The 26,562-nt window shown below is 37.3% G+C and overlaps 2 protein-coding genes across 8 annotated transcripts in view; one reads left to right on the forward strand and one right to left on the reverse strand.

The window, feature by feature from the left end:
* The window catches only part of LOC306857785 (bifunctional heparan sulfate N-deacetylase/N-sulfotransferase 2-like), a 72,469-nt gene extending 65,257 nt beyond the window's left edge, over positions 1-7,212 (forward strand). For 2 of the 3 annotated variants that reach the window (XR_013783135.1, XM_079397927.1), the window contains exons 12-14: positions 418-527; positions 754-856; positions 1,744-3,510. Coding sequence is in view for 2 of the 3 variants with exons in the window: in XM_079397927.1 (XP_079254053.1) it covers positions 418-527; positions 754-856; positions 1,744-1,869 (339 nt within the window). In the remaining variant the exon portion in view is untranslated. Of the gene's footprint in view, positions 1-417; positions 528-753; positions 857-1,743; positions 3,511-6,904 lie in introns of those variants that run through there. The other variant, XM_079397926.1, reaches the window with a different exon arrangement.
* Positions 4,807-26,562, reverse strand: part of LOC306857786 (calcium/calmodulin-dependent protein kinase type II subunit gamma-like) — a 70,827-nt gene continuing 49,071 nt past the window's right edge. Inside the window, exons 9-22 of one of the 5 annotated variants that reach the window (XM_079397932.1) lie at positions 25,558-25,652; positions 22,651-22,773; positions 21,434-21,517; positions 21,277-21,319; positions 15,774-15,814; positions 15,207-15,293; positions 13,808-13,852; positions 13,364-13,409; positions 11,933-12,037; positions 9,850-9,993; positions 8,717-8,792; positions 8,280-8,374; positions 7,912-8,158; positions 4,826-7,177 (exon numbers count right to left, since the gene is read on the reverse strand). In XM_079397932.1, coding sequence (XP_079254058.1) covers positions 7,926-8,158; positions 8,280-8,374; positions 8,717-8,792; positions 9,850-9,993; positions 11,933-12,037; positions 13,364-13,409; positions 13,808-13,852; positions 15,207-15,293; positions 15,774-15,814; positions 21,277-21,319; positions 21,434-21,517; positions 22,651-22,773; positions 25,558-25,652 — 1,217 coding nt within the window. In that variant the 3' untranslated portion in view covers positions 4,826-7,177; positions 7,912-7,925. Of the gene's footprint in view, positions 7,178-7,911; positions 8,159-8,279; positions 8,375-8,716; positions 8,793-9,849; positions 9,994-11,932; positions 12,038-13,354; positions 13,410-13,807; positions 13,853-15,206; positions 15,294-15,773; positions 15,815-21,276; positions 21,320-21,433; positions 21,518-22,650; positions 22,774-25,557; positions 25,653-26,562 lie in introns of all 5 variants that reach the window. The other 4 variants (XM_079397929.1, XM_079397928.1, XM_079397931.1 and 1 more) reach the window with 4 other exon arrangements.

Here is a 26,562-nt window from a genome sequence, read left to right on the forward strand (position 1 = left end):
AAATTTTTGAAAAGTAGTGTACATTTATAAAACATAAAAATGCATGTAGATTTAAATGATGTTATTAATTTACAGGTCTAGATTTTTTTCAGCTGTTTTAGCTTGTTTTGTCTTAAGTTATAGAAGTAATCTTGAAGCCCCCTTGTTAGTTTGCTGAGGCCCCCTAGTGGACTCCAAGGCCCTGTTCCTTTATTAGTGTTAACATTGTTTCCACTGTTTATACGACTTTACAATATTTTAAGAAATAACTTTGAATATTTAGACATATAAATGTGCGCACACAAGTTTTAGCTTCCTGAAGTCTTCAGAGCGCTCTAAGTGAACCTGCACTCTTTCGAAATCACCCCATAACAGTGTTGAGCAGGTGTGTGGAGCTGCATCAGTGTGTGTGATGTGTTTTTTTTATCCTGTGAGCAGCTGCTGATCGTGGATGGTGTGCAGCTGCGCTCCAGTCCAGCTCAGGTGATGGATGGGATTCAGAAGTACCTCGGAGTCACACCGTACTACAACTACACACAGGCGCTGACGTATGAGCTCTCATCACACCCAGATTCCAATAGCACTTACTACAACTAGATCTAGTCTCAGTCCTTGATTCTATTTGATCACATTTTGATTCAAATATAGGTCCTTAAACTTTTATGACACTTTCTAAAAAATAAAAGCATTTAATTGGATTAGATATAAAATATTCAGATTTTTTCAAAAGTCTTATTATCGGAGATGTAACTACTTCCTGCTCTCTATTTAAAGGTTTGACGAGAGTAAAGGTTTCTGGTGTCAGAAACTGGAGGCAGGACGTACTCGCTGTCTGGGAAAGAGCAAAGGAAGGAAGTATCCAGAAATGAGCCTGGAGGTACACTTCACTTCTTTACATCCGAGCTCCAGATATGAAGATAAGATGGATATTCTGTAACTGAACAAAAATAGACATTGCGTTTCAGTTATAGCTAGTGAAGTTTATTTAGTTCGGTTTTCCTCTATAATTGGCTGCAAGAAAGCTGATGGAACGGAATGTATAAGATCTATTTTGAGAGTCACTTTGAAATCAAGTGGGAATCGAGCAAATTAGAAATCAAAAGCAACTTGAATTCAATCATCGAGTGCTGATCAGAGTGTGTTGCAGCATTTGCTCACATTTTCACCCTTGTGTTCTCCTCTATGTCCAGTCTTGTGTGTAGATGCTAAAAAGAAAATCCCCTGGCTGATCATTAATATTCCATCAGTGTAGGCTACTTGTTATTTGAACACATGTTGTGCATTGTGTATGTATAGAAGCCCATATCTGCCGCATGAGTAAATGTATTATGAAATTATGATCTTATAATTTATGTAATGTTTAAGCTAATATTTTTAACAAATGACATCAAACTTGTGAGAAAAAAGTTGAAATTGAGATTTGACAAGTTGATTGATAAAAAAAAATTGACAAATTATAATTCTGATATAAAAAGGCAAAATTATGATAAATTTTTTAGTCATCTCAGATTCTTTTTTTTATATATATATAATTTTGACTTCTACCTTATTTAATCTTTTTCTCAGACGTTTGACAGTCAAAAAATGACAAGCGAACATAAGATCATAATTTTGATATTTTCTCAAAATTATAACTTTTTGTCATTAATTTTTTTTTTTTATTTGACTTCTGTCATCATTGACTTATCTCATAATTTAGAATTTTATAATAGTGTTCCTCCATAAATGTATGTATAAGTCACATTTCATTTTTCCTCTCTCCAGTCGAGGGTGTTTCTGTCGGAGTATTACCGCGAGCAGAACGTGGAGTTACTCAGGATGTTGAAACGTCTGGGTCAGCCTCTGCCCATTTGGCTCAGAGATGAACTGCACAACGCCAGCTGGAGCTGATCAGAACCTGCATAAGGAGAACCACGGCAGAACCCTGCTCCACACAGGAGAACTCAGGGCCCGTGTGCGGCAGGAGCCAAAAGAGGACTGACCCCTCTCGCCCTCCATACTCTGCACAGGCTCTGATGGAATAGACGGGCCGATCACGCTGTCAGTCTGAACAAAGCCCTCAGAGTCACAGGAGAAGCCCTCAACCTGGTTATGGGAACTTGTAGTAGACGTTCACGGAGTCATGGATATAGAAATGGGAGCGACCCGATTGGACAGCTTTAAAAAGACATCTAGAGTGGTTGGATATCAGTGAACTGGCTGTTTTGAAATGCAAATATAGTCTTCTAGGAAGAGAGGGAATCGCACAGAACCTCCAGGAGCATTTTGTGGAAATACCCATGAAAGGAAGGGACTGTGAGAGTATTATTTAAATTTTAAAAGTCTTTAACTCTGCTAAGCAGAGAAGTATTTAAATGTGTCTCATAAATTTATGCCATCTTGCTGCCTTTCTCAAAACAGTTGCTGTTGAGGTGATTTCTGTTTGATGTCAAAAAACATTGTGCAGCCCAAGAAGCTGTAAAGATGATTTGAGGTTCATATGTGGCTACTTTTAGCAGATTTTCTTTTTAATTTAATGAACTGGGCAAATGTTTCTTTAATTAGAATTTCTGATATTTTTGTTCAACATTTTGGGGTAGGCAAGATTTTTTTTATGTTTTTGAAAGAAGCCTCTTATGCTCACCAAGGCTGCATTTATTTGAGCAAAAATACATAAAAGTAATATTAATAAAAGTAATAAGCAAGAAGCCATTACTCCAGTCTTCAGTGCCACATGATCAAATATGCTGATTTATTCAAGAAACATTTTTCAATGTATCTTTCCTTGATGTATTTGTTTCTGGATTCCTTAGTGACTAGAAAGTCCAAAACAGCATTTATTTGAAATATAAATTACTTTTTATTTAATGCATTCTTGCTAAATAAAAGTATTAATTTCCTAAAACTAAAAGCTTACTGACCCCAGACTTTTGAACACTAATGTATGCAATCTGCAGATAATAGCACTGTTCCAAAACCTAGCAAGCATTTCAAGGTATCATAGCTATTTTAGGCAGGAAACATAATTATTCTGGTTTTTAATATAACTTTGTTTTAACACCAAAGCATTTATGGAAAAGGCAACTTCAAAAGGCCTCAGTGATACTGATTTAGTATATATATGTATATATATATATTTTTGTCTATTTAATTCAAAATTGATTCCAATACCTTTGTAATCTTCAGTGTAGAATTGATACTTATGTTAACCAATCCACATCACATACATCATCCACAATGTTCCACGATAATAGTTTTGTAGGCAGTAGACCAGAAGGAAACAAACTAGGTTTTGGAACAGTCCAATATCAGTGCAGAACCAAAGCAAAACAGTTTTTATACGTGCCAAACTAAATTTTACCTGGATAACCTTTCTTAGTTTTTTTTAAATGGCCAAAATGACAACTATATTATACTGTATTGAGTGAATGTGCATTGTGTATGTGTAGCAACAGTTGGATACATAAAAATGAATCAACAGTAATGTGATCCCAATCATGTCTGGTGTTCAGTTTAAGTACACACATACTGGGAAATAAAGGCACAGAATGGAGACGGGCATCTCATTTTTCTCTTCAAAGTGTAAATTGAGGTGAACAAGAGGGGTGAGCATCTTATCTGAGCTCCTGCAGTCTACTTTATCAGCTGAGAGGAAGAGTAGTAGAGAGAGAGTTTGATTAATCGCCACACAGAAACAAGAGACTCGCCCTCCATTTGAAAGCTTTGGGGCCCAGCCGCTAGAATGCAGGAAACAAAGCCCTTAAATAAGACTTGCTCAGGTCCACTGGGAGCCACCACAGACAGTACACTTTGTGCTGAAGGGGAGAGAAGGGAAAATAAATGGTGCGCACTTCTAGAAAGTGCCTATGTATCTGAATGCAGACACGCGCTATTGATGCAGCAAATGCTCCTTGTATTAAAATATTACTTTGGGGCCGTTTCCTAGTACATCTTTACAGTTGGACACCTATCAAAACTATAAGCTTCTACATTTCATTCCTTTTACCGTGAAGGTAGATGTGCATGTACAATAACAATGGGAAGGAATTTTTATGGCTGTTTCAAAGGGAAAGCCCAGTTCTAATTCTCAGTACATTAAACATGGACATGTATAGTACATTTAATGGTTATTGGGTCATTAAGCGCAGGTCATACACTGAAGGCAACAACCAGAACAAGGAATGGGCCCCGTGAGACACTAATGTTGTTTCAAAACTACATTATTGCTAACTTTTCTTACATTAACTAGCATTACATTACAGCATTTGAGGTGCATTCAGCTCATGTTAACATTGCTGTTCTTAGAGCACTTACAGCATCTAAACTTATGAGATGCGAACAAAATCACAAAAGAGGTTGTATTTTCCATTGTAATAATGTGCACGGATTAATCTTTCACAATAAGATCAGTGACATGCATCAAGCACATTCAGTAAATGCTGATTTCATGTTGACCTTCACATTTACAAAGAAAACCCAGAATCAGTTGCAGAAATGCTCTTTTTATTAAATACTTTCCAGATCAAGTTTCAATAATAACAAAGCTATGATGAAGACCTACTAACATTCAGACAAACACTTGATAGTTGTAATTTCATGGTTTTATTAAATGTATGATCATGCAAAAATCCAGCATCCATGTTTAAACTCCGAATATATACGAAGCCCAATAGTATACCATTACAATGCAATAGATTTACTTAGAATGAGGGGAGCATACCAAGCAGAGGCTTTTGTTTTATATATATATTTTCACTATTTTCTACTTTTTTTTCATTTTGTAATATGGTACATCACTTATAAATCCCAATGGAGTGATTTTCATGTCGAGATGCAAATACTATGAGATTTTTTTCCCTTTTTTATTAAGTAAACACAGACAGTGGAAAAAATATATATTTACCAAGAAAAGTATACATGCATATTCGCCGGTTTATTTAAACTGCGTGTTTGATTTCTCCTGTCATTGGACGGGTGGGCCAGAAGACTCGTACTCGCCGTCTGGCCCAGGATTCAGACCGAGCTTTCAGGGGTTGAATGGTTATTTCGCTAAATCTAAATCTACCAGCTAGTGACTCCTCGTAGCCATCTCAATCCTTTTCATTTTCATGGAGCTGAAGATGTCAATCATGCAAAAGGATGTATTTAAGTAAAAATAAAAATAATAAAAAGTGTAATCTAGTTTGGCCAGGCAAGGCAGCAGTTCCCCATAGCACAAACAAAGGAAAAAGAAAACCGCGATAAAAAAAAATGCAAGAAACAAGCACGAGACACAAAACGGACGTGAAAACAGCATCGTCACATAATCTGACAGCATCACTACCATTGTTGTAAGGTGATAAACGCGCGCACACTTACACACGTGCGGAGGTATAGTCCTGATATGTCACGAAGCCCAGCACACGATGAGGGTGTGCCAACACTACATGTATTTACAGACCCATACAAAAGACTGAAGTGTTCCAAGCAGACAGGGTGTTTTTTCCACACGTAATATATCGCCTCAAACGAAACTATACTAAAATCTAATCTAAAGATAAAACCATAGCAATGATAAAAAGCATTCGTGCAACTACAGATCAATTTAACAGATTAATCACTCGTGACAATCAAACCCTCACTTCTAAGTAACATTACAACTGAGTTTAAATAGTCAGTGCCGTAAAACCTGTGTAATATAGTTGGTGGTGAATCTAACAAACCACTGTGACTTGTAATAGTACAAACATTAAAACTGTGATTTTAAACAACATGGCAACTGGACGTGTTTGGATTGTCCCCACACGCTCCTTGTGATCGGATGAACTAAACGACATGTATTTACAGAGCATGTTCACCCCCGTCACCGACATGAACCTCGACTATGACAACACTGAGAACAGGGTGAGTTAGACATGTCCAACGTTACTAAAACAACGGAGTACTTTTATAATGCAGCTGTGTCGGTGTAAGAAAGGACAGCGAGTTTTAAAGGAGACTTAATCACAACACACCAGACTACTGAAGCTATTTTCACCATGATGTAGTTTGTAAAAATTACTAGTCCTCCTTTGAGTTCAGAAACTGGAGAGAAGTTCATGTCTGACTATCACAGTACGTCCTGCAGTGGTTTGTCTACGTCGCTAACGTGTTCTAATAAAACAGTAAGAGCGAATCTACTGGTCGGTGTTCAGTTGTGTGCTGTTCACTTGGGCTTTCCTTATATTAAATCTAAATGAGGGATACAATTTATACAAGTTCCGATCGCACACACGTACCCACACAAATATATCGAGCGTGGTCAGGAACAACATCTTCCCCTAAACCTGGATGGCGAGAGTTTATACCTCCTTTAAATATCTCTGTATATCTTTACATGTTTATTTAGATTAACTTAAAAATAAAATAGGCTTAAAAATTCAAACTGAACACAAAATACTTGTGTTATGTCAGCCCAAGAAAAAAAAAACTAAAGGAAAATGAAGAGTTCCACATTAACACAAGGGATTACTAAAACCTGGACCGCACAAACTTCTTAGACCCAGGTTACATAAAAAGCCAACACCAAACAGAAACACTCCTTAAAAAGACTAAAAACTACACTTTGGTTCTTTTTTTTTGATATGAAGAACTTCTGAACATTTTCACTGCCTTGCTCTCGGATTAGTTGACCCCTTCCCATAATTGATTTTGTGTCCAAAAATTTGCAAAGTATACAAGAAGGACTGTGATGACAAACCTGTAAACTTTAGCATTCTTTGGGCGCAAGTCCATTTTGTGATTTTTTGTTTTTTTTTAGTTGAAGCACCCCAACCCCCACCCTCCCAACTCCCAACTCGGTTTACCTACATAAATGCTTTTCAAACTTGATTGTAGCTTCTGGTTCAGCTAGTGATTTTTACAATATACAGTATATTTATGAATTCATAGATCAGTACTTACAACACCTTCTGAACATCTTTAACAGGCAAAAGAAGATGGTTCCGTGGGAAAAGGACAAAACAGCACCCCCATGTGGGCGTCAGATACATGCACCGTCCCTTGGGCGGGGCCACAGCCGCGGCCAGCTCCCGTTGGTCAAAGATTGGACAGAATAGGTGGTGTTGACAGTTGAACTGGATGTTGTCAGAGTTCCTCACTGGTGTGTCTGTAACTTTAAGAGCTTTCATCCAGCTGGCCTTCACGTGCCCGTCCAGCCACAAAGAAGAAACATTCCCATTATCTTGAGAATCCAGGTAAGCTGGAAAAAATATAGCAAAAATAAAGTTTCTACGGAATAGCGGAAATGTGCAACGTCAGTCCTACTGCATACAGTGATCACAAATTTGTGTTTGCAACAAGTTTTCCTCCCTTAACTAGGCGCATTTCTATGAAGTCTATTTGCAGTTTAATGTTCAGTAACGTTACCAAAATTTCGAGAAAATTTTGCATGCAAAAAAGTGATGTTTCTAAATAGTGTAGCGATGAATGAAGCCCAGCTCACAAGCGTCACTTTCAAACCAATCAGCTTTCTGCTTGTCAATGCAGCGAACGCACGTGATCAAATTGAATACATTACGAAATCTATATGGGGAAATTGTTACGCAATTACGTCACGCAACCCATACGTGAAATTCTAATCATGCGGATTTCTTTTCAAATGACTGGATTTTGTCCACAAAAATTCACAGAACAACTATAAATTGTTCATTTAGAGTAAAAAAACAAAAATACACAAACAAAAAAAGTTAAAAAATAAAGTTGAAATTGATATAAAGTCACAAAATTAAGTTGTGATTAAAAAGTATCAAACGCCAGTTTGACAAAGCTGCAATCATGAAAAATAACATAACAATGGTGAGATTACATCTACAGTTACCTTTTAATTAAATTTTTTAAACTCTGAGGTAGAAACAGGCATACATACACACATTTCTGAGTGAAGATATGATAGAATGATAGAAAAACGTAGGTGTGTGAATGGAGTGTTTTTACCTGTCCTGTGCGATTCATTGTAAGGGGGCGGCTGGAGCCCCTGAGCAGTGGAAGTGGACGTTAAGCCACTTGCTATCTCGGCGGTGCCACACGCGCGTCTCCTCCGATTGGCAGCTACGTGGGCGGCCCTGGCTGTCGATGTACTGCGTCAGCCGGATATACGCAATACAGGCAGCATCCTCCCCGATGAGATGAACATGAGGATTGAGGATAGTGGTGTGCACAGGTTTGTTGTTCTTACTCAACACTGAAAAAGTCAAACATATGGATTGCATCTGAACAAAGATATACATATGATCAAAGTATGTAACTTATATAAATATATATGTAAGGTAAAACAACTATACGCATAGTTAAACATGACTCACAGTGCTCAAAGTAGAACTTGTGGAAGTCCATGCCCTCGACCAGGTTCCCCAGAGCTTCAGGCTCAAAAGAGGTCAGACCCGGGTCACAGATTCTTCTGTGGTACACAAGAATATGAAAACAGTGTTCATATAACAAAAGATAATCATATAGCATAAAAAATAAATAAAAGTGATGACAATTTAATTTTAGAGTGAACATATGCTGTGGTCCAGATATGACTGGAGATATCCATCATTTCATGGCTATATACAATATTATCTCTATCTGTTCACAGACTATGGGTCAGTCTGGGACTTCAGTTTGTTCAGACCAACATTTATAGTTCATTTGAATACAAGATCCACTTAAAGCCTTACATATTCACACAATGACCTACAATTTTCTTAGTGTCTTTATTACAAACAAGCTGAAGCAAGTGAAGGTGGGCTGTACTCACGTGTATGCTTCAAAGTCTCCATTGTTGACAGCCTCGATCAACTGCTCCGTTATCTTTATAATCTCCTGCTTACGAGCTACTCGAACAGGACGAGTGAAAGATGAGGGATGATGGAGGGAGAGGAAATGAAATGATAAAATAGAAAAGCAAAGTTAATAAGCGTAACATACATTGCTTACAGAGCAGATACCTGCGAGAATGTCATATTAAGGCTGACACCATGAGTAAAGGTGCCAAAAAAAAGACAAACAATTCATGATGCAAATTTATATACCGGAGTAAAAATAAATCCTGATGATGCCAGTTCTGGTCACATGACCCAAAAGCTTATTAGTTGGTGAGTTTTGGTGCGTTCACACCATGCCGTATTTACCGCAATTACTATCTTACAAATAGGACTTTCTACTCGGAGGCATTCATAATGCATTTCTAAGACACTAATAATGCCAAGAGGAATGTGTGTAATTATAGTAATCAAACTAATTTAAAAAAAGTCAAATTCATTATTAATAAGCTTTAATAAGTTATTTAGCAGGACATTAGTTATTATTATCCAACTCTCTCTTAGCTACAATAAATTGTATTGTATGCCTTTCCTTTATTAGTCTTGCATTATTAAGAAATTAGGCAATGGCTGCAATTATTGAACAGAAATTTTAAGGAAAGAACTACTTGACTATATTTTACTGCTAAATCTGCTGCCATTTTCTGTAGTGTACAGTAGTGAGGTGCTAAAGTGTTCAAAAGAAATTCATCAATTTACAAGAACTTCATAATTACAGTAATTCAGACATGAGATGAACACACCTTTTTTCCCCACAGAGAAAATTAAGAAATGTGACTATAAATAGAATGAATTTTCTCACATTGCATGATGGGGTCAGTAGAAATGCATTCATTTCAGTTTAAATGTTTGTGGTGAAAGTTGAGCTTTATGTGAATAGGCCTTTGTAAATGTGTGTAAATATGCATTTAACCGTTCTCCATTACAAAACAACTAAAAATCAACCCGACAAGTCACAACCTTGACTAACACAATATCAACTGCCCATTGTGATGTTCTACTAGTATGAAGAATTGATTTCCTGTTGACATCCTCTGTGTGTGTGTCCTGGTCTACCCCACACACTTACACTGAGCTGCGGACCCACTCGCCGTGATACCGCCGACCCCATGGGCTGAGGCACAGGGGCCAGAATGAGTGCGCTCTAACTCTGGACACGAGGCATGTTCTGAACTGTTCCATGCCAAGCGTTTAACGTCATGCACGGGGACTGCTGCAACACACAACCCAGCACACGCAACACAGGTGATGATGCATGCAGAAAGACAGAGGAACGCATGAACACACCGAGTATGAAGAACAACATCAGAGCCCAAAATGAAAGCTGTCATCATTTACTCAACCTCATGTTCCAAACTCACACATTTTTCCTTCCACAGAAGACAAAAGGAGAATATTTATGCAGCTCTTTTTCATACTATGAAATTACATGATGGATGTTGAGCTCCAAAATGTATCATAGAAGTGGTTTATATGACTTGTATAGTATATTCAACAGCTTTTTTCATTCTTTTTGCAGCCTCGGTCACTGTTTTTTTATGAAAATGAGCTGCGTGAACATTCGGCTAAATTTCTCCTTAATTATTCATATGGGTTTGGAACAACATGAGAATGAGTAAATGATTGACATTTTTGGGTAAACGATTCAACAATATAGTCCTTTTGTTGTACTTCATAAACAGTGTTACCATCTACATGAAATTAAAAAGAATGGAAAAGGTAAAGAAAATATTAAAAAGGAAATCTGATGTTCAAAACAAGTCAAAATGCTGAAAGACAATGAATTTATCAGAATGTATGAAGTAGGGAAAAGGAGGAAGGTTGGAGGAAATTGTGAAAGACAGATGCTGACAGATGTTAAATGAAGAAAGAGCAGGTGTGGATGAGGTCCTATATGAGGTGTTGCAGCTGTAGCGTTTTTGGCTTGGACACAGAATCAAGTCCATTTTTTTTTCTTATACCATTGCTATGTCATTTTATCCATTATTCATGACTATGGTCAGCCCATTAACAAAAGTCTCATTTGTGTCAGTTCCAACTGCAAGTTAAAAATAAGTGTGCTTATTTCCCATTTGCTGACATTAATTTGTATTATGCATATGCTGTATTTGTGTTATATCTAACTATATGTTCTCTACATTATATTTAGGTTTTTAAAATCACCAAAACCATTATTTCCGTACCATTAAAATGGGGGGTTTCATTTTTAATGGTTTTAATAAGTCTCTATTGCAAAGTTTCAATTTATTTTCAATGTTTTAAAAATGTACTTTATTCTTGTAGTGGCAATTACTGATCTTTACTCCAGTCTTCAGTGTCACATGATCCTTCGTAAATCTAATACCTTCAAATATGCTGATTGGATGCTCAACAAAGATTTCTTCATGCTGACAATAGTTGTGCAACTTAATATTTTTGTGGTAATATTTTCTCAGGATTCATGGATGAATATAAAGTTCAAAAGAACAGCATTTAATTGAAATTGAAATCGTTCTTCACTGTCACATTTGATCAATTTAATGTATTAATATCTTTCAAACTGACCCCAAACATTTGAATGGTAGTGAATCTAAATGGTTTTAGTCACATTAAAAACACAGTTAAAAGAAATATAATACAATTAATTAAAATGAGAACAGGGCAAATAAAAGAATAGATAGGATTGAGTTAGCAACACATCACAGACTATATAGAGTATTGTTAACCAGCAAGAAATGAAATCACAAGTATGTAGCTTTTATGTGGGATATTAAAATGTGTGCATGTGCAAAAAAACATATTAATTACGACTTCTGAAAGGGGAAGGTTTGAGACTTCAGTCACAAGTTGGGAAGGAGAATGTAGGATAAATCAGGAGCAGAACATCTAAAAGTTCAATCTAGTTACTAAAGGGCCATTTTACAACAAAATAAACCTGGAAATAGTATAGTTGAGCAGCATGCATCAGGGGGTGACTAAGAAAGAAATGTGAGAAGAAAAGGGGATGAACAACTGTGACATACAGTACTGATCTACACGGAAAGCAAGTGACCCTTATGATAGTACGCTAAAGGGCAGAAAGGCTGGAGTTGTGGGGGGACAAAAAGGTCTCGACTTGAAGGTTTGAGGAGGGATTGAAGGTGCCCAGGTGGTACGAGAGGATCTTGACTTACTGGCAGGAGAGCCCTGTGGCGAAGCCACTAGAGCGGGCAGCTCTTCCCCGGCACTGCACTGACTCATCACGGCACTGTCACTGCTCGCTCCCTGCGCACTCTCGGCTGGCACAGCCCCAAAACCACACGCCACCAGGAGGAAAAACACACACATCTCTCATGTCCTTCACCAGCCCAAACACACTAACAAACACCACACCAATGCTGGCACTTCATCATGACTAAATAGCTTAACGGGTACGAAGACGCTGGATGGGATGCATTTAGATGAGCTGTTCTCAATAAAAGAAGCACTGTTTATGGGAGCAGGACTACAGGTGATGATCCTGGATTTCCCAGTGGAGTTATGAGAGATGGCGTGACGCAGGTCTGTATCTATGGGTGTGGTGAAGCGGAGTCGTGTTTGTTGTGCTTGGACGAGATTGTTTCTCCAGGCTCCGCGCCAATTTCCTGTCCTCATCACCTAACCTCAGACGTGACGGAGCTAATGATAAGGCTCTTTAAGCTGCTATTGTCTGTCCAGGCCCAGAGTGAATAAGGAGAGGAAATGAATTCGAGCCTGGCCCTTTTCGTGACAGAAAACTGTATCGGCGAGAGTCCCTTGGGAAAAACACACCAGTTCACAACATGCTAATGAATTTACAAGACACGGCACATCAACAAACATCTAAATAAGTGGGGTGAAAAACACAGGACACATACACAAACACGCACAAAATCTACAAGGAAACCGACTGAGACACTGACTGCTTTAAGACAGATGTGTGCATATATATTTAATTCATTTGAACTTGGCTCATTTGTGTGACAATGACAAACTGTGTGAGTGATCTGACATAGAAATGCTATTCAGATGGGACTAGTTTTCCCTGAGGACATCAGGTAAGATTTTATACAGAATTTATTTCAGTTTGAATCTATCATGTCTATGTTTGTCTATCTTGAAATTCAAAGAAATCTAATCCCATCCAAACAGGAATGTTTGTGAATATGCTCTTTTTTTGAGAGAGAGAGTTTGCCCTCATTGACTTTGCTGAATACTGTAAATCTCTCTGGTGCACCTTCACTATCTCTAAGCTAGCAATTTAGCTGAAAACACAAAGGGTTGTGCCATCATGCATGTTAAACGTGTAAATCACAATCCATCTAACCCCGTCTCAATGCCCTCTACAGTAATTCCCTTCCTGTCTGTCCGGCAGTGTGCGTTCATGGCCCTGTCTTCAAATCACAAAGCCTCAAGTTTTTATATTTCAAAAAGATACTGACTGACGTGACATGCATTTTGTTTAATCAAAGGCTTTTTAGTGTGTTTTTGGTACTGTGATCGGACAGGAGAGGGATTACTCTTCTGACACAAGCACTGGGAGCTGCAACGCCACAGTGCTGGAGGCATGCAGAGAAGAGGAGAGAAGATCTGTGTACCTTTCCTACCTTTCATATCCTCTTCCTCATTGGTGTTACAGCTCTCTGTGGAGCCCTGGGGAGAGAAATAGAGACAGACAAAGAACATACAAGACAAACGAAACATGAGACGTGAAAGAAAATTAATATTAGCAAACATTAGGTTATGGTCTCTGCAATACTTCCAGAATTAGGACCCACAAGATTCAACATGTTTTTGATTCCAAGCATGAATTTTGATAATCATAAGTTAAACATTAACTTATAATAATTTACATTAATATATTGAGTTATAATAATAAAACTGAAATAAACAGAAAACTGAAATCAGATCAAATATAAAAAAAGAGCTAAAAGTTAAAATCCAAATTTTAAAATCCAATAAGGACCATTTCATTTGATCAGTCAAGATTCATTTAAAAAACAGTGCAAAAGTGCCTCCATCCCTATTCCAAATGCTCTTGAAAAATATACCTTAGGTCCATCAACAGGGTTGTGTACAACTGTAGTTTGTGGCTCCTGTAAAATTGAACAAGATTTCACATCATCATTAAAGTAGTCATTAAAGACTCATCCACAACAATCTGGTTAAATGCAACATCCTGCAGGAATACACGCGCGCACACACACACACACACTTTTAAAGTAGCTGTGACTGTCTTGGCTAAGACACAAATTGAGGATTCTGAGATCAAATAAAGAAATAATGATCTAAATAGACAATTACTTTATGATGAAATGAACACAAGGTTGGGGTTCATGATGAGCTTGAAGAACATTCACAGCTCACTACAGAAAACTGACCACATGTGTACACTTATAAAAATAATAAATGGCATGCGTCACGATGATTTTAAAGATGCAGTTTCTCAAATTCAACTGAAATTCTGCTGAAAACCCAGGAATGGAGAATCATAAAAGTAATAGATCCACCTTGAAGTCAAGTAATCCCTGGATTATGTTTATCCATTAGATTATCTTTTTAGTTATTCTCACAAATGTTGTGACCCAATTAAACCCTCAAAAAAGTGAATATTACACATTTTTCCCAATTGCCGCTTCTGTTGCCTGGTATGTGTCTAATAGCCCAGTGGTTGCTAGCTGTCCATCAGCACTACGGAGGCATTGAGGCCTCAGGAGGGGTCGAGGGTTAACTTGTGCTCTTAATGGATTGTTTTTGGAGGTCCCAGGATGCTTTTTGCTCAGCTATTTGGGCAGTCAAGCAAAACAAGGCCCATGTGAAGTGTCAATCCACTTTCCTTTTTTTTAAACCTCCAGGGGACACTGTTAGTTTCCAACACGGCCAAACGGCTGACAGCTTTCTGTGTGGGATACTGCATCTTTACTGTGACTGGTTTATGCACTCCGACACCAATTACCTTGTTATTTGCCAAAGTCCATAAATTTATGCTATTCTGTATGGTTACTTGGTTCAAAATCTTGTATTACTGGTTATTTTTAATCACCATGTATGTACAATTAACTGTTAAATGTCACAGACAGTTACGTTCAATGACTGTATTTTTATTTTGTTTGTACGCCAACAAAGGCAAACTAAGGACAAGAAAAGTGAGAAAGGACATAAACCAGCAATTTACGAGCATGAACAAATCACTCCTAATGACACGCTTATAAAACACCACAATGTGGACCAGACGTGCTTTGAGAGAACACAAGCCCTCCAGAAAACACATAAGGGAAAAACAAGTAGTGCACAGCACACTACAGCTCTGAGCTATATTTAGTACATGCAAAACGCTTTCAAAAACATCTGACATGCGTCAAACACTATTGCAAACACTTGATCATGTACTATGGGATACGGTCAGATGAGTAGATGGGTTACAAAAAGAGTTAAATGTAGATGAGGTACCATCGGTGTAGAAGAGGTCGTGTTGCTTTCTTTCATGGCGTTCACTACAGCGCTCACTACACTGTTTTTAGTGTTGTTTGTCTGGGGCTGAAATAGAGAGGACAGATACAACTTCCTTTTCAGAGAGATGACATGACTTGGGACATGATCGGAGCCAATCCTCCTATTTCAGTCATGGTAGCTAGAAATTACACAACAGATGAATAGCACACGCCAGGAAGATGACTCTACAAAGTTATCCATCATTCAGAGAGAAAGCGATGATTACTAATGGGAATTTCATGGAATATTGTGTCAAAATTATTATAATACTAGATCCGCTCAGGAAACACATGGGTTGTACTACTACTTATTTTTAAAATAACTTCAGAGTGCAAGACTTCTGTAGCAAAGCACAAAGTTCTGCCTAAATGTAGCAATATGCTTTTATTACAAAGTGGTGTTTAGTTTAAAACCCATTAATGGAAAGTTCTAGTAGAGATGGGAACCTCAAAAGGCTGCTGTAAAAAATAAAACATCTCAATTTCCAGGAGAAAGTAGGTATATAAGGAACATCTGTGGGCTTACCTTGACTCCATCTGCCTTTTTGTTGAGTAAACTTTTGCATGCTGTAGGGAACAGAGAAGGACTAAATTACTAAATACAGCGCGAGTGACAAAACTGACAGAATGCTCACATCTGCACATATTTCAAATAAATCCCAATATAAAACAATTAACAAACTGCTAGCTTGCATTCCGTCATTCATTAGCATACAGGGTTTGGGAGGTAATGCTGACTAGCATCATTTTTAACCACAGGAGACATTTCTATAAAAATAAAGTTTTGTGAGATGAAGGTAATAGTATCTTATAAACAAATAACTTACTGCAAATAAAAAAACAGATAAATTTACTTTAAAGGGGTCATATCTTGAAACAAGTTTTCCTTGATTTTTAAGAGAGATCACTGAAATAACTACTGTATAAAAACGTTTGGTAATTTCAAACTCAAGAAACAAACAAGTAGAAACAAGAACCTGCAGATGTCAAAAGTGATGAAAGTCACAAAAGCGACCTTTAAAAAAATGCTGTTCTTTTGAACTTTCTATTCAAAGAAAAAAATGGTTTCTACAAAAACATTAAGCAGCGCAACTGTTTTCAACATTGATAATAATGAGAAATGTTTCTTCTCACCAAATCAGCTTATTAGGATGATTTCTGAAGGATCATAAAGACTGGAGTAATGCTGCTTTACCATCATAGGAATAAATTGCATGTAAAATGTTTTTAAAAAAAATTATTTTAAATTGTAACAATATTTCACAATATTACTGTTTTTACTATCATTTTAATCAAATAAATACAGCCTAGGTGAGAGTAAGAGACTTCTTTAAAAAAAAAAAAAAAAGTCAAAAAAAAATCCCACTTTTTAACAGTAGTGCATTCATAAATGCATATAAAATCAGTAAGTATTCACATTTGAGGGGGTGTTTCTTAAAGCGACAGCAGCACAAAAACAAAAAACAAAACAATTGTAATGCTCAGAGCAAATGTGGGAAATTAGTAAATGATTACCTAAATTATGACAGTTTTGGTGGCAAAAAAGAAATGGAAAAATGTTTACTAATATTTTACTAGCATAAGATAACCCCAGTGCGGAAAAAGAAAAAAATACATGATATAACCCCTTTAAAATTAACCAATTGCACAAACTTGGAATAAATTGCCCATTTTATTAAATTTTTCACCAATCAGAGAACAGATAAAGAGAATAAAATTTATTCTCCATTTGATGTAGGTGTAATGAGGGAAAATCACGCCTAATGTATGCAATTTATTTTTCCTTTAACTGCAACTGTTATTTCCCAGAGGGCATGTTGGAGAGGTCTTGAGTTAGTGTAAGGGAAATGGCCCCCGATACACTTCAGAATCCCTCAGAGAACAATCAAATGACTTGTGTAAGGCCTGCAAAACCTCAATATCAGAAAAAACAAAAAACTTTCACATTCGATATTCCTGTTTAGCGCCTTACCTTCCATAAACAAATGGGAAGAAAAGATGGCAAGGTTAAGAAGGAAACAAAAACCATTTAGTAGCAGAGAGGACAAGCTGGATGATAGCAGGCATTGTTTGCATTGCAGGCCTGCTTTCATGCTTCACTAATCATGAGGTGAGAAGTGCTGGTGGTGGATGCAATTCACCATACGGTCAGCCATGCAGTGCCAACGGGATTAAACCACAAGTCCCATAATGCAATGCACTGATGAAGGAGTCATGAAGCTAGATCTCAACTCATTACCATTCCACTGTCTCTCACATATCTAACTATGTCTCATAGGATTCACAGACTGTGACTGGGAAAGCTGAGCCAGCAGTCTTCCGTTATACAGCGCAATAATCAGATGGATTTGGGACCCCATGACACTTCAGTCATACCATTATTGATGCTGAGTGGAAGTAAACTATAGAGGGAGGAAGAAATCATTTTCAAACAAAGTGCAAAACAGTGCAGTAGCCTTCATTGATTTAAAGATTACACAATTATATTTTTACTAAAATGTTCAAAAAGATCATGTGGCATCCTATTGCAGTTTAAATAACAGGGGTGAACAGATAAATCGAATTGCAATGCAATGTTTACATAATTTAATAACTGCATAATGCGTTAAGTGCACAATTCTTGAGCTATTTTCCATTATAAATTTCCACTAAATCCAAATCAGCAATCTAAACACTTTATCAAATTTCAATTGTTATGATGTACCGAATGAATAAGTAAAGAATAATAACTGAATCAAAGTCGGATCAAATATTCACACCCCTATTAAATAATGCTTCAGAAAGGTGAAAAGGTCTTTGAGACAGCATATTGAACTAGTAAAATCAATTACGACAGCCATTAAAAGATTCAATACACCTTTAAATCAGACGTGTGCAAGCAACAAATTATATATTAGAGATTTACAGGCAACACAGCTGACATCATAACATGCCTTATCTTCATAACCTATTGGACAGTAAATCTTATCTTGGTCATACAATGAAAAGCTCTTAAAGAATAAAGAAACATTGATGAAATGTCATTACTGGTTATTGGATAACATCTTACATCAACTGGATGACTGGCTTAAACAATAGCAGAATATAAAGAGTTATAAACACTTACAGTACTAGTTGAAGCCAAGAACTGATGGAGAGCATTGATTGGATGGCTCAAGAGAACATTAAAGGAATATTCCAGGTTAAATACAACTTTAAACTCTATGACTTGTCCTTCAGTTAGTAAAAAAGAATAAAAATGTCTACAGTAATGCCCTTCCAATGGGATTTTCTGTGTTAACTGAGGTTACATATGCAGTCCACAGAGCTAAAATAAAAAAATATTTACATTTTTAGTTCAATTTTGCATAAGAACATCAAAACTTTCAGCAATTTTGTTCAAACAATGAGTCAAGAGTGCATTTTCCCAGCAGCAACCAGGTTGCATACTCCTTTCACGGGAATGCTAACGGACAGGTAACGTTAGTGCTCCTGTACCATGTATAGTATAATAAGAGAAGATTCTAACCTATATCTAACATCCACAACAACTGAAACAGTACTTTTTTACAGGTTCAATAATACAGTGAAGAGCTCTTGTTTTGTTTCCATAATACTGGAGAGGATCTGAACAGATGCTGCAATTTTTCTTAATTGTTCTCCTTTGACCATTACGTGCATATGAAGTATTCTCACAACGCTGACAGCTGCTCAGACACAGCTTGCTGAAAATGGCAGCTGGCTGACATTTACTGAAACTGACAGACAGATAGATGTCTCACACTTTGGTAAGAGTGAGACAATTCAATTTGATCAGACAACACAACTGGAACCAGAGATCTCCTCTCCGCTTTCTCCTGACTCAGAACACTGTCAACAGTGTTGTCCATCTGCCCTCAAGAGGGCCTCCTTCCCCGCAGACCACCTGGCACTCAGCGGACCCTTGCGCCGGCTACATGGGGTCTGACGACTGGCAGCAAGCCAACCCCGCTCCTGCCCGTCCGTGTGGTTAAGCCCCTGCGCTCTTGGCGAGGGGAGAAGGAAGAGTTGAAAGGAGAGTGGTAGGGCAATGGTGGCTTGGCTAGGCTGCAAAGGTCTGCTTTAGTTGACGACACAGGACACAGATCTAAAAACCTCCATCCCCTCCAAACCTCTTTATTCTGTCTGAGGTGGAGAGCACCGAGGTGGGCTGAGCACAGACACGTGACCGGGGTCCTATATCTGCAGCTAAAGCAGACTTCACTTAAATGCTATTTAACCTAATAGCACAAAACACCAGTAAGCTGATCAGCAGGGAAGGAGGGAGCCAAAAAGGGCTGAAGCAATTTAACCGAGAAGGACAGAGCGTGAGAGAGTGAGAGAGAAAAAAAGGGAAAGTCTAATCAAAGAAGGAGCAGCAACATTTGCATTTTTTACTCCATGCAGACGATAATGCATGCCGGCCGATGGTGGGTCTCATGGTGGCGATCGTTAACAAGAATGCAGTGCTGAGCTATTGATTGGATTGTTTTGCCTAGAGCCGCTATGTGTAAATTGAACTGGGGACAGTTGCGAGATGAAACGGGAGATTGTTTGTTCATGCATACAAAAAGAGCTGATCTATGCAGACTGATAAATGAATAGACCTTTTGAAAGCTAAACAAAAGCTATAATACTTCAAATGTCGCTATAAGTGTCATTCTCAAAACATGGTACCAAACACTGATCAGTCAAGAAAAAGACTTCAAATAAATAAGAAATACCACTCAAATCATTCTATATAACTGAATACTTTATTAAATACTGGAAAATAGTTTCACTTTTAAGTTTTTTTCTTTAAAAATCTGAATTTGCCAGATGCCTAGTACACCACTTCTATGAAATTTTCAGTTACAGCAAATGGTGATTAGCCACCAAATTGAGCAGTTAATTTTAATTTTTTATTAAATTAAATATTTCACAAGTATAATTTTAATTGGATTACATCCATTATTTTAATAATATGTGAGATGTGAGAGTTGAGAGGCATTATTTAAAACATTTTTTGAGAATGACCCATAACTGTCCTGTAGCATTAACAATTATTTCATTGATTCCATTGATTTGACCCATATTAGAGGACTGGACCTGCTCTAATACTTGTTACAACTATAGGGTTAAAAGCTAGCTAGGTGATTGTTAAAGTTACATGGTCATGTAAAAGCAAAGCAGTATAAAAACATGGCAAAAAAAAACATGCTATCCCATAAACTCTTATCTTTTATTATTATTTATTTTATTATTTATTATTAACTCTTATGCTCAATACATGACGTGTATGTGAGAGATGGAAATTCAGCAGGCCACTATCCTTTTAAAAGCTAGAACGTCTCCAAGACTATATAGCAGAAGTCGTTCATGAGAGTGAAGACCAAATAATTTATGCAAGTGATGGCAAGAGAGGCAGGCTTCTCATTGGCTGCATGCTGATTGGGTAGAGCAGAGGGAGGGGGTTTAGAGGCATTGTGGAGGGGGCTCGCTGGTCCCCCTGGTGGCGAGGTGAGGAGATGTACTCTCACATACCTTCCTGTGCAAGCGCGGCAGTGCTTGTGGTGGGAGCAGCAGGGCTGGTATGCTGCCGGCCCACTATTGGACAGAGAGGCGTTGAGTTGGGAGAAGCTATGGAACTATTTTCAAACCCTCTTCTGAAAAAATTACCTTTGTTTATTATAAGGAATCAAAGTCTAGAATAAAAACGTCAAGCTAAAGCTTTCAAACCTGCTGTATCACCTGCACAAACCGTAAACATCTTCTGTTCAGGAAGTAAACTGATATTAAACTGAAAAGAAAATTACTGATATTCCTTTACTGCCTTAACAGCTCAAAGAAATCGAGATTTGAAGCAGAAAAATCCAAAACTTTATACTCCTGTACTCCAAAGCTCTAGATCCCAAGTGAATTCTCCCTCCATTTAATTACTGAGCCAGCCGTTCGACATCTTTTTTATAGTGAAAACTGGAACAAGACTTCAAGAGGGTAAAGTTCATCCATGACTCTTTCCTACCTGATCCCAGCGGAATGAGGGAACTCACCTGAGAAGTTTCTAGAAACCAGCATAGTAGTGAGAATGGCTCCCTGAACAAAGACAGAGAAAAATTGAGTGTTTAGTCCATGGCAACAGGACATTCAGCACTAATTAAAAGAAAAAGATTGGAGTTAGTCTAAGGGCCCTTCAAACCCATGCAGTACCTTGAGTTTTCTGCGAGCGTTGAACTTGCGCAAGCACTCGACGGTCTCTTGGCGATGCATCATGGATGCCACTGTGGATCGTTGCTGAAATGAGCAAATGCAAGACATTGCACATTAGCATTATCATAGTATTTGAACCAAGTAAAGGGATCGTTCATCCAAAAATTAACATTCTTTCATTATTTATCCATCCTCAACTGGTCCCATATGACTTTCATTCTTGTATGGAACACTAAATAACACTCAATAATATACTTGTCACCATTAAATGAATTCTGAGTTTGCCATTTTTAAGAAGAATGCAATAATACCATCAAAACTAGTCTATACAACTTATTCCAAGTTTTCTGAAGTCATACAATAGTCTTATGTAAGCTGAAAGAGGTATTTATGTTATTCATTCCTAATCTATCCATCGAGATCTCAAGAACAAGATAAAGTAAGATTCATGAACAAATCATTCAACCAGTGCATTCAAAAGATTTGATTCAAAAGTATGATTTATTCATAAATCAGACATTGCTAATTCTCTAAGACTCGCAAAACAGAACATAAGTTGTATGGATCATGGTGTTTTTATGGCTGCACGATAATAGTTAAACTGATAATCATGATTACTTTGATCAGACATTATATTCGTGATAGTTAAATCACAATTGTTTTCATTTGAGAAATTTTGTTTTACATTTCACCCTGATCAGGGGATTCAAGGGACTCTTGAAATCTGGCAACCCCTGGAGTCTAGTTATCAATGCAAGTTAATGGCAATATCAAACGAAAAGAAAAAAAGAAAAAAAAAGTTTTTAGGATAAATAACTATTGGACAAATATCACAGATGATTATGCTTAATCAAGAAAAGCAGAAATGATCATGCATAAAATGTTATTAATCGTGCAGCCCTTGAGCTTGCATTATTTATGAAGCTTGAAAGCTCCAGTCCTGATTCATTGCAGTTGTAAAGTAAGAAGCAACCAGCACTTTACTCGAACGTTCTCCAAAGTCATACAGGTTTGAAACAAGATGTGTAAGTAAATAACAACAATTTTCATACTGAATGCACTATTCCTTAGATATTACCTATTTTGAGAGCACAAAATATGTGAATGTGAAAGCTGCATTTCATATTAAACTCTAAAAGAGCTCAGATTCCCCCAGTAGATTTTCTTGCTTGCAGCTTGTGGAAAAATGTAGAGATAACTCGGCAGAGATAACTTACGCAGACCCATGGGTGCTTGAGAGCCTGCTCTGAGGTGATTCTCTTAGCTGGGTTGATGGTCAGCATTTGGTTGATGAGGTTCTTGGCCTCAGGGGTGACCGTGTCCCACTCCGGAGAAGGAAACTGGGGGCAAGAATCGTGAGCGAGCGTTAGATATGCAACCTAAATGCAGGAGGAAACCTAGAGAGCTTTTCACACCACAAGATGTACTGACACACATACAGAGCGGTCTACACTGGGGCCTAATGAAATTAAACGTATCAAAGCAGCATACAGGATCCAATGAGTCACGGCAGTCAGTCCTCCTATTGTCGGCCTATTCGGCACGGCTGGTGCTTGAAACATGTTGCTTGCGCATTTCACACCTCATGGCTTCATTGCAGCCCATAACTAGAGAAAATTGCAGTTGTAATTAGCCAATAAAAAGCTGTGTATGTATCCGTGTTGAATGTGTGTCACACCTCCTCTTTCGTACCAGGAGATCTTAATGTGGCCGTTACAAATCCTTTGTCTGTTCCAAGTAAACCTTGGGCAGGTTCCAGGAAGTATAATTTGTTTTGCACATCAAGCTGTGTTGCAACAGCTAAAACGAGCGTGTGGATTGTACTTAGAAACACCGCAGGTGCTCGTAAGTCCTTACACACACTGATTCAGCTGCGCTTTTGGCTCAGGGCACTGTTAATACATGTCATGGGTGGGGCGTTTTTGCACTGCTGTGCGCTGCTTCAGCAAAGACGGCCACTCAGGATTGCGGATGGCGCATCCAAACGTGAACACATGGCCAGAAGGCGCAGTGACAGACGCTGGTAACGGATTATGAAGCACAACTCTTCACTTCATTGATTGTGGTCACATCACGGAAGGTACTAGAGTACAAAACAAAGTAGTAAGTTCATTGCGAGGTTTCCCAAGTTGATTCTTAGTTGTGTCAGCCTGTCGAGATCTGGAATAACATTCATGCTATTGTAGCCACTGCTGTTGGGCTGTTCAACAAGAAGGAATCATCCAATTCGAAATGAGTAATTAAGGAACTAATACTTAGTACTTAGTAATTAGTACACACACAATATATTATGTACACACAGACTTTTATTTTGGAAGCTATTATTTGTGATTAATCAATTTAATTGATTAATTCTGCGATCAATCAAACAGCCCTAAAGGTCCTTGCACACAGAGTCTGACATTTTCGTATGCGTTTTTCGTGTTTTTTTCGTATTTTTTCCGTAAAATGCTTGTTATGGATGCGAAAATTCAGAAAATCAAACATGATCTGAATTGTTTTATGACGGACAAAAGTTTTGGAGGAAGTGTGCAAATGTGATTGACACATCGTGAGGTCGTATTTATGTTTAAGGTGTGAAAAATGCGGATGAAAATGTGGGACTCAGTGTGCAATGACCTTAAGTGACACATAAGTGATTTATAAATGTTACAAAAGACTTCTATTTCAAATACATGTTGTTCTTTTCAACTTTCTATTAATCAAATAAATTTGAAAAGATGCGTTACAGTTTTTACAAAATATTAAGCAAAACCACTGTTTGTAACACTGATAATATTACAAATGTTTCTTGAGCACCAAATCAGCATATTAGAATGATTCCTGAGGAATCATTTGACATTGATGAATGAAACATAATGGCTACAAAAAATGGCTCTGCCATCACAGGAATAAATAACAATTAAAAATGTATTCAAATGGAAAGCGGCTATTTTAAATTGTAATAATATCTCATAATATTACTGTATTTTTGATCAGCTGTGGTGTGCAATAGAGACTTCTTTCAAAAACATTAAAAAAAAAATCGTACTGACCCCAAACTTTTGAATGGTAGTGTATATAACATTTTTGCACTGCTTATCCATAATGATTCATCATATCATATTTCGTTTTTCTTAAATTTCCAAATACAAAGAGAAAATAATCAAATAACCAAAACCTTCTAAGAGTGTAACATGCATGCACTCCATTTTCCCAATAAGGTCACAGTTACATCATCTCCTCCCTTTTATTTGTCACATAAATTTGAATGGAATGGGGCAGTCACTCACTCCATTACCTGCCACATATATCTGAGGTTGTGAGACTGTGATGCAAGAGATGGACAATTGAAAAATACGCACAAACGTACGCAAGCAAACAAGCACATACACTCTGGGACAAGAGGCAGTTGTTTCTAAGCAAAGCTCATCTCTCTGCAATGCGTCAGGGAGGGCCTGACATAATCAATAACAGTACCAGTAGCTCTAAATCGCACTCAATCAGAAATTAAATAGGCATTTGGATCACAGTGTGTGTTGCAGAGACCTTGTGACATCTGTTGTAATCAAATCATGCAGGAACAATTGAGCAATATGCTGGAATCTTATTTATTTGAATTAATTTTATTAAATAAAATAAATAGGGAAATGTGATAATTTTTTTTCACTTTTTTTTACAAAATCATAAAATTCCAGCTCATTGATTTATTGTTCAAACATTTGATTACATTGTTTATTTTATTTGAGTCTTCCACCCCTCTTGCCCTATTATTGCCATCGGTTTAAACATTTTTTAAACAGCTCTGCCTTGTGATGTGCGGTCTAAAATTAAACAAGCCTCACTAGACTCATTTATGAAACGGCTTGATGAGTTCACATGGACTGGACTAATTAGAAACACCCAAAAATATGATTTTAAAGTAAAACGCTGCTTCAAATATCTATGCAAATTCGACAGAAATGTGACCAGAGGAAATGTAGAGAGCAAAGAATTTTTACACTCCAGTGAATGCCTCAGTTGAAAGACTTGATGGTGCATTCAAAGACTAATCAAATGAAGGGGGTTTTAGAGTAGCTGGACTGAACTCCCGCAGACAGAGACAGTTAGAGAGAGTGGCTCCATCGGAGGACAGCTGTACTTACATCATAAGCTCCAGCCTTGATCTGCTGGTATAACTTGTGTTGATCTTCATCCCAAAATGGAGGATAGCCCACTAATAGAATGTACAAGATTACACCTGTGAAGGAAAGAAAGAGAAAAGTATTCTGATTGGCTGACAAAAAGAATATTAGATTCCAACTTACTGACAGAAATTCTGAAGTGTTTCATTTTTTCGCATGTACAAAATTCCATGTTGATAGCATTACAGTAAAATATCACTGAGTTGTGTGTAGCCATGTGACAGTATCAAATTTTCATGTTGCGATTAATTGTTAATGCTTTTATCACGGCATACGGTATTATCACGACATTTAAATCTAGTTGCAAAAACAAATGTTGCCATAATAAAAGTATAACAGTTTTAATAAATTTTTTCTTATAACAAAAAGAACTGAACATTTAAATACAATAAAGCAATACACAAAAAATAAAGATTTCGCACAGATTAAAGAATTACAAAGACCAATAGATAACACTTTACAGTGCAATCTCATAAATTAACCTTAGTTAATGCATTAACATTTGCTACAGAAGTTATTCATCTTTGTTAAAAAATACAATTGTTAGTTCTTGTTAGCTCGGGTTCATTAAATAACACAGTAGCAACTTTTGATTTTAACAATGTGTTATTAAATATTGAAATTAAGATTAATGAATGTTTAGAAGAATTTTCCATTGGCAGTTTAACTAATGAATTAACTAATGTTAACTAATGGAGCATTAATGTAAAGTGTGACCCAACAAAGAATCAAAACATTTTCAAACACTATCTAGGGCATGTTGTAGTCCAGATTAAAATTTACAAAAAGTTTGAAAATAAATAGCCTATTAAGTCTAAATATTTAAGTATTTGGCGCTGTGAAGAACACTGTAGTGAATACAAAAATCTGAATGGCTATTTAAATCGTTTAAATATGTTTTGGAAAGTAGCAGCAGCTTTGTTTCCGAGGTAACGGCTGCATTTCTGCTGTTCAGCGCCATCTGCA

The sequence above is a fragment of the Barbus barbus genome (assembly GCF_936440315.1).
Source record: "Barbus barbus genome assembly, chromosome: 38".
In the NCBI taxonomy this organism is placed as follows: Eukaryota; Metazoa; Chordata; class Actinopteri; order Cypriniformes; family Cyprinidae; genus Barbus; species Barbus barbus.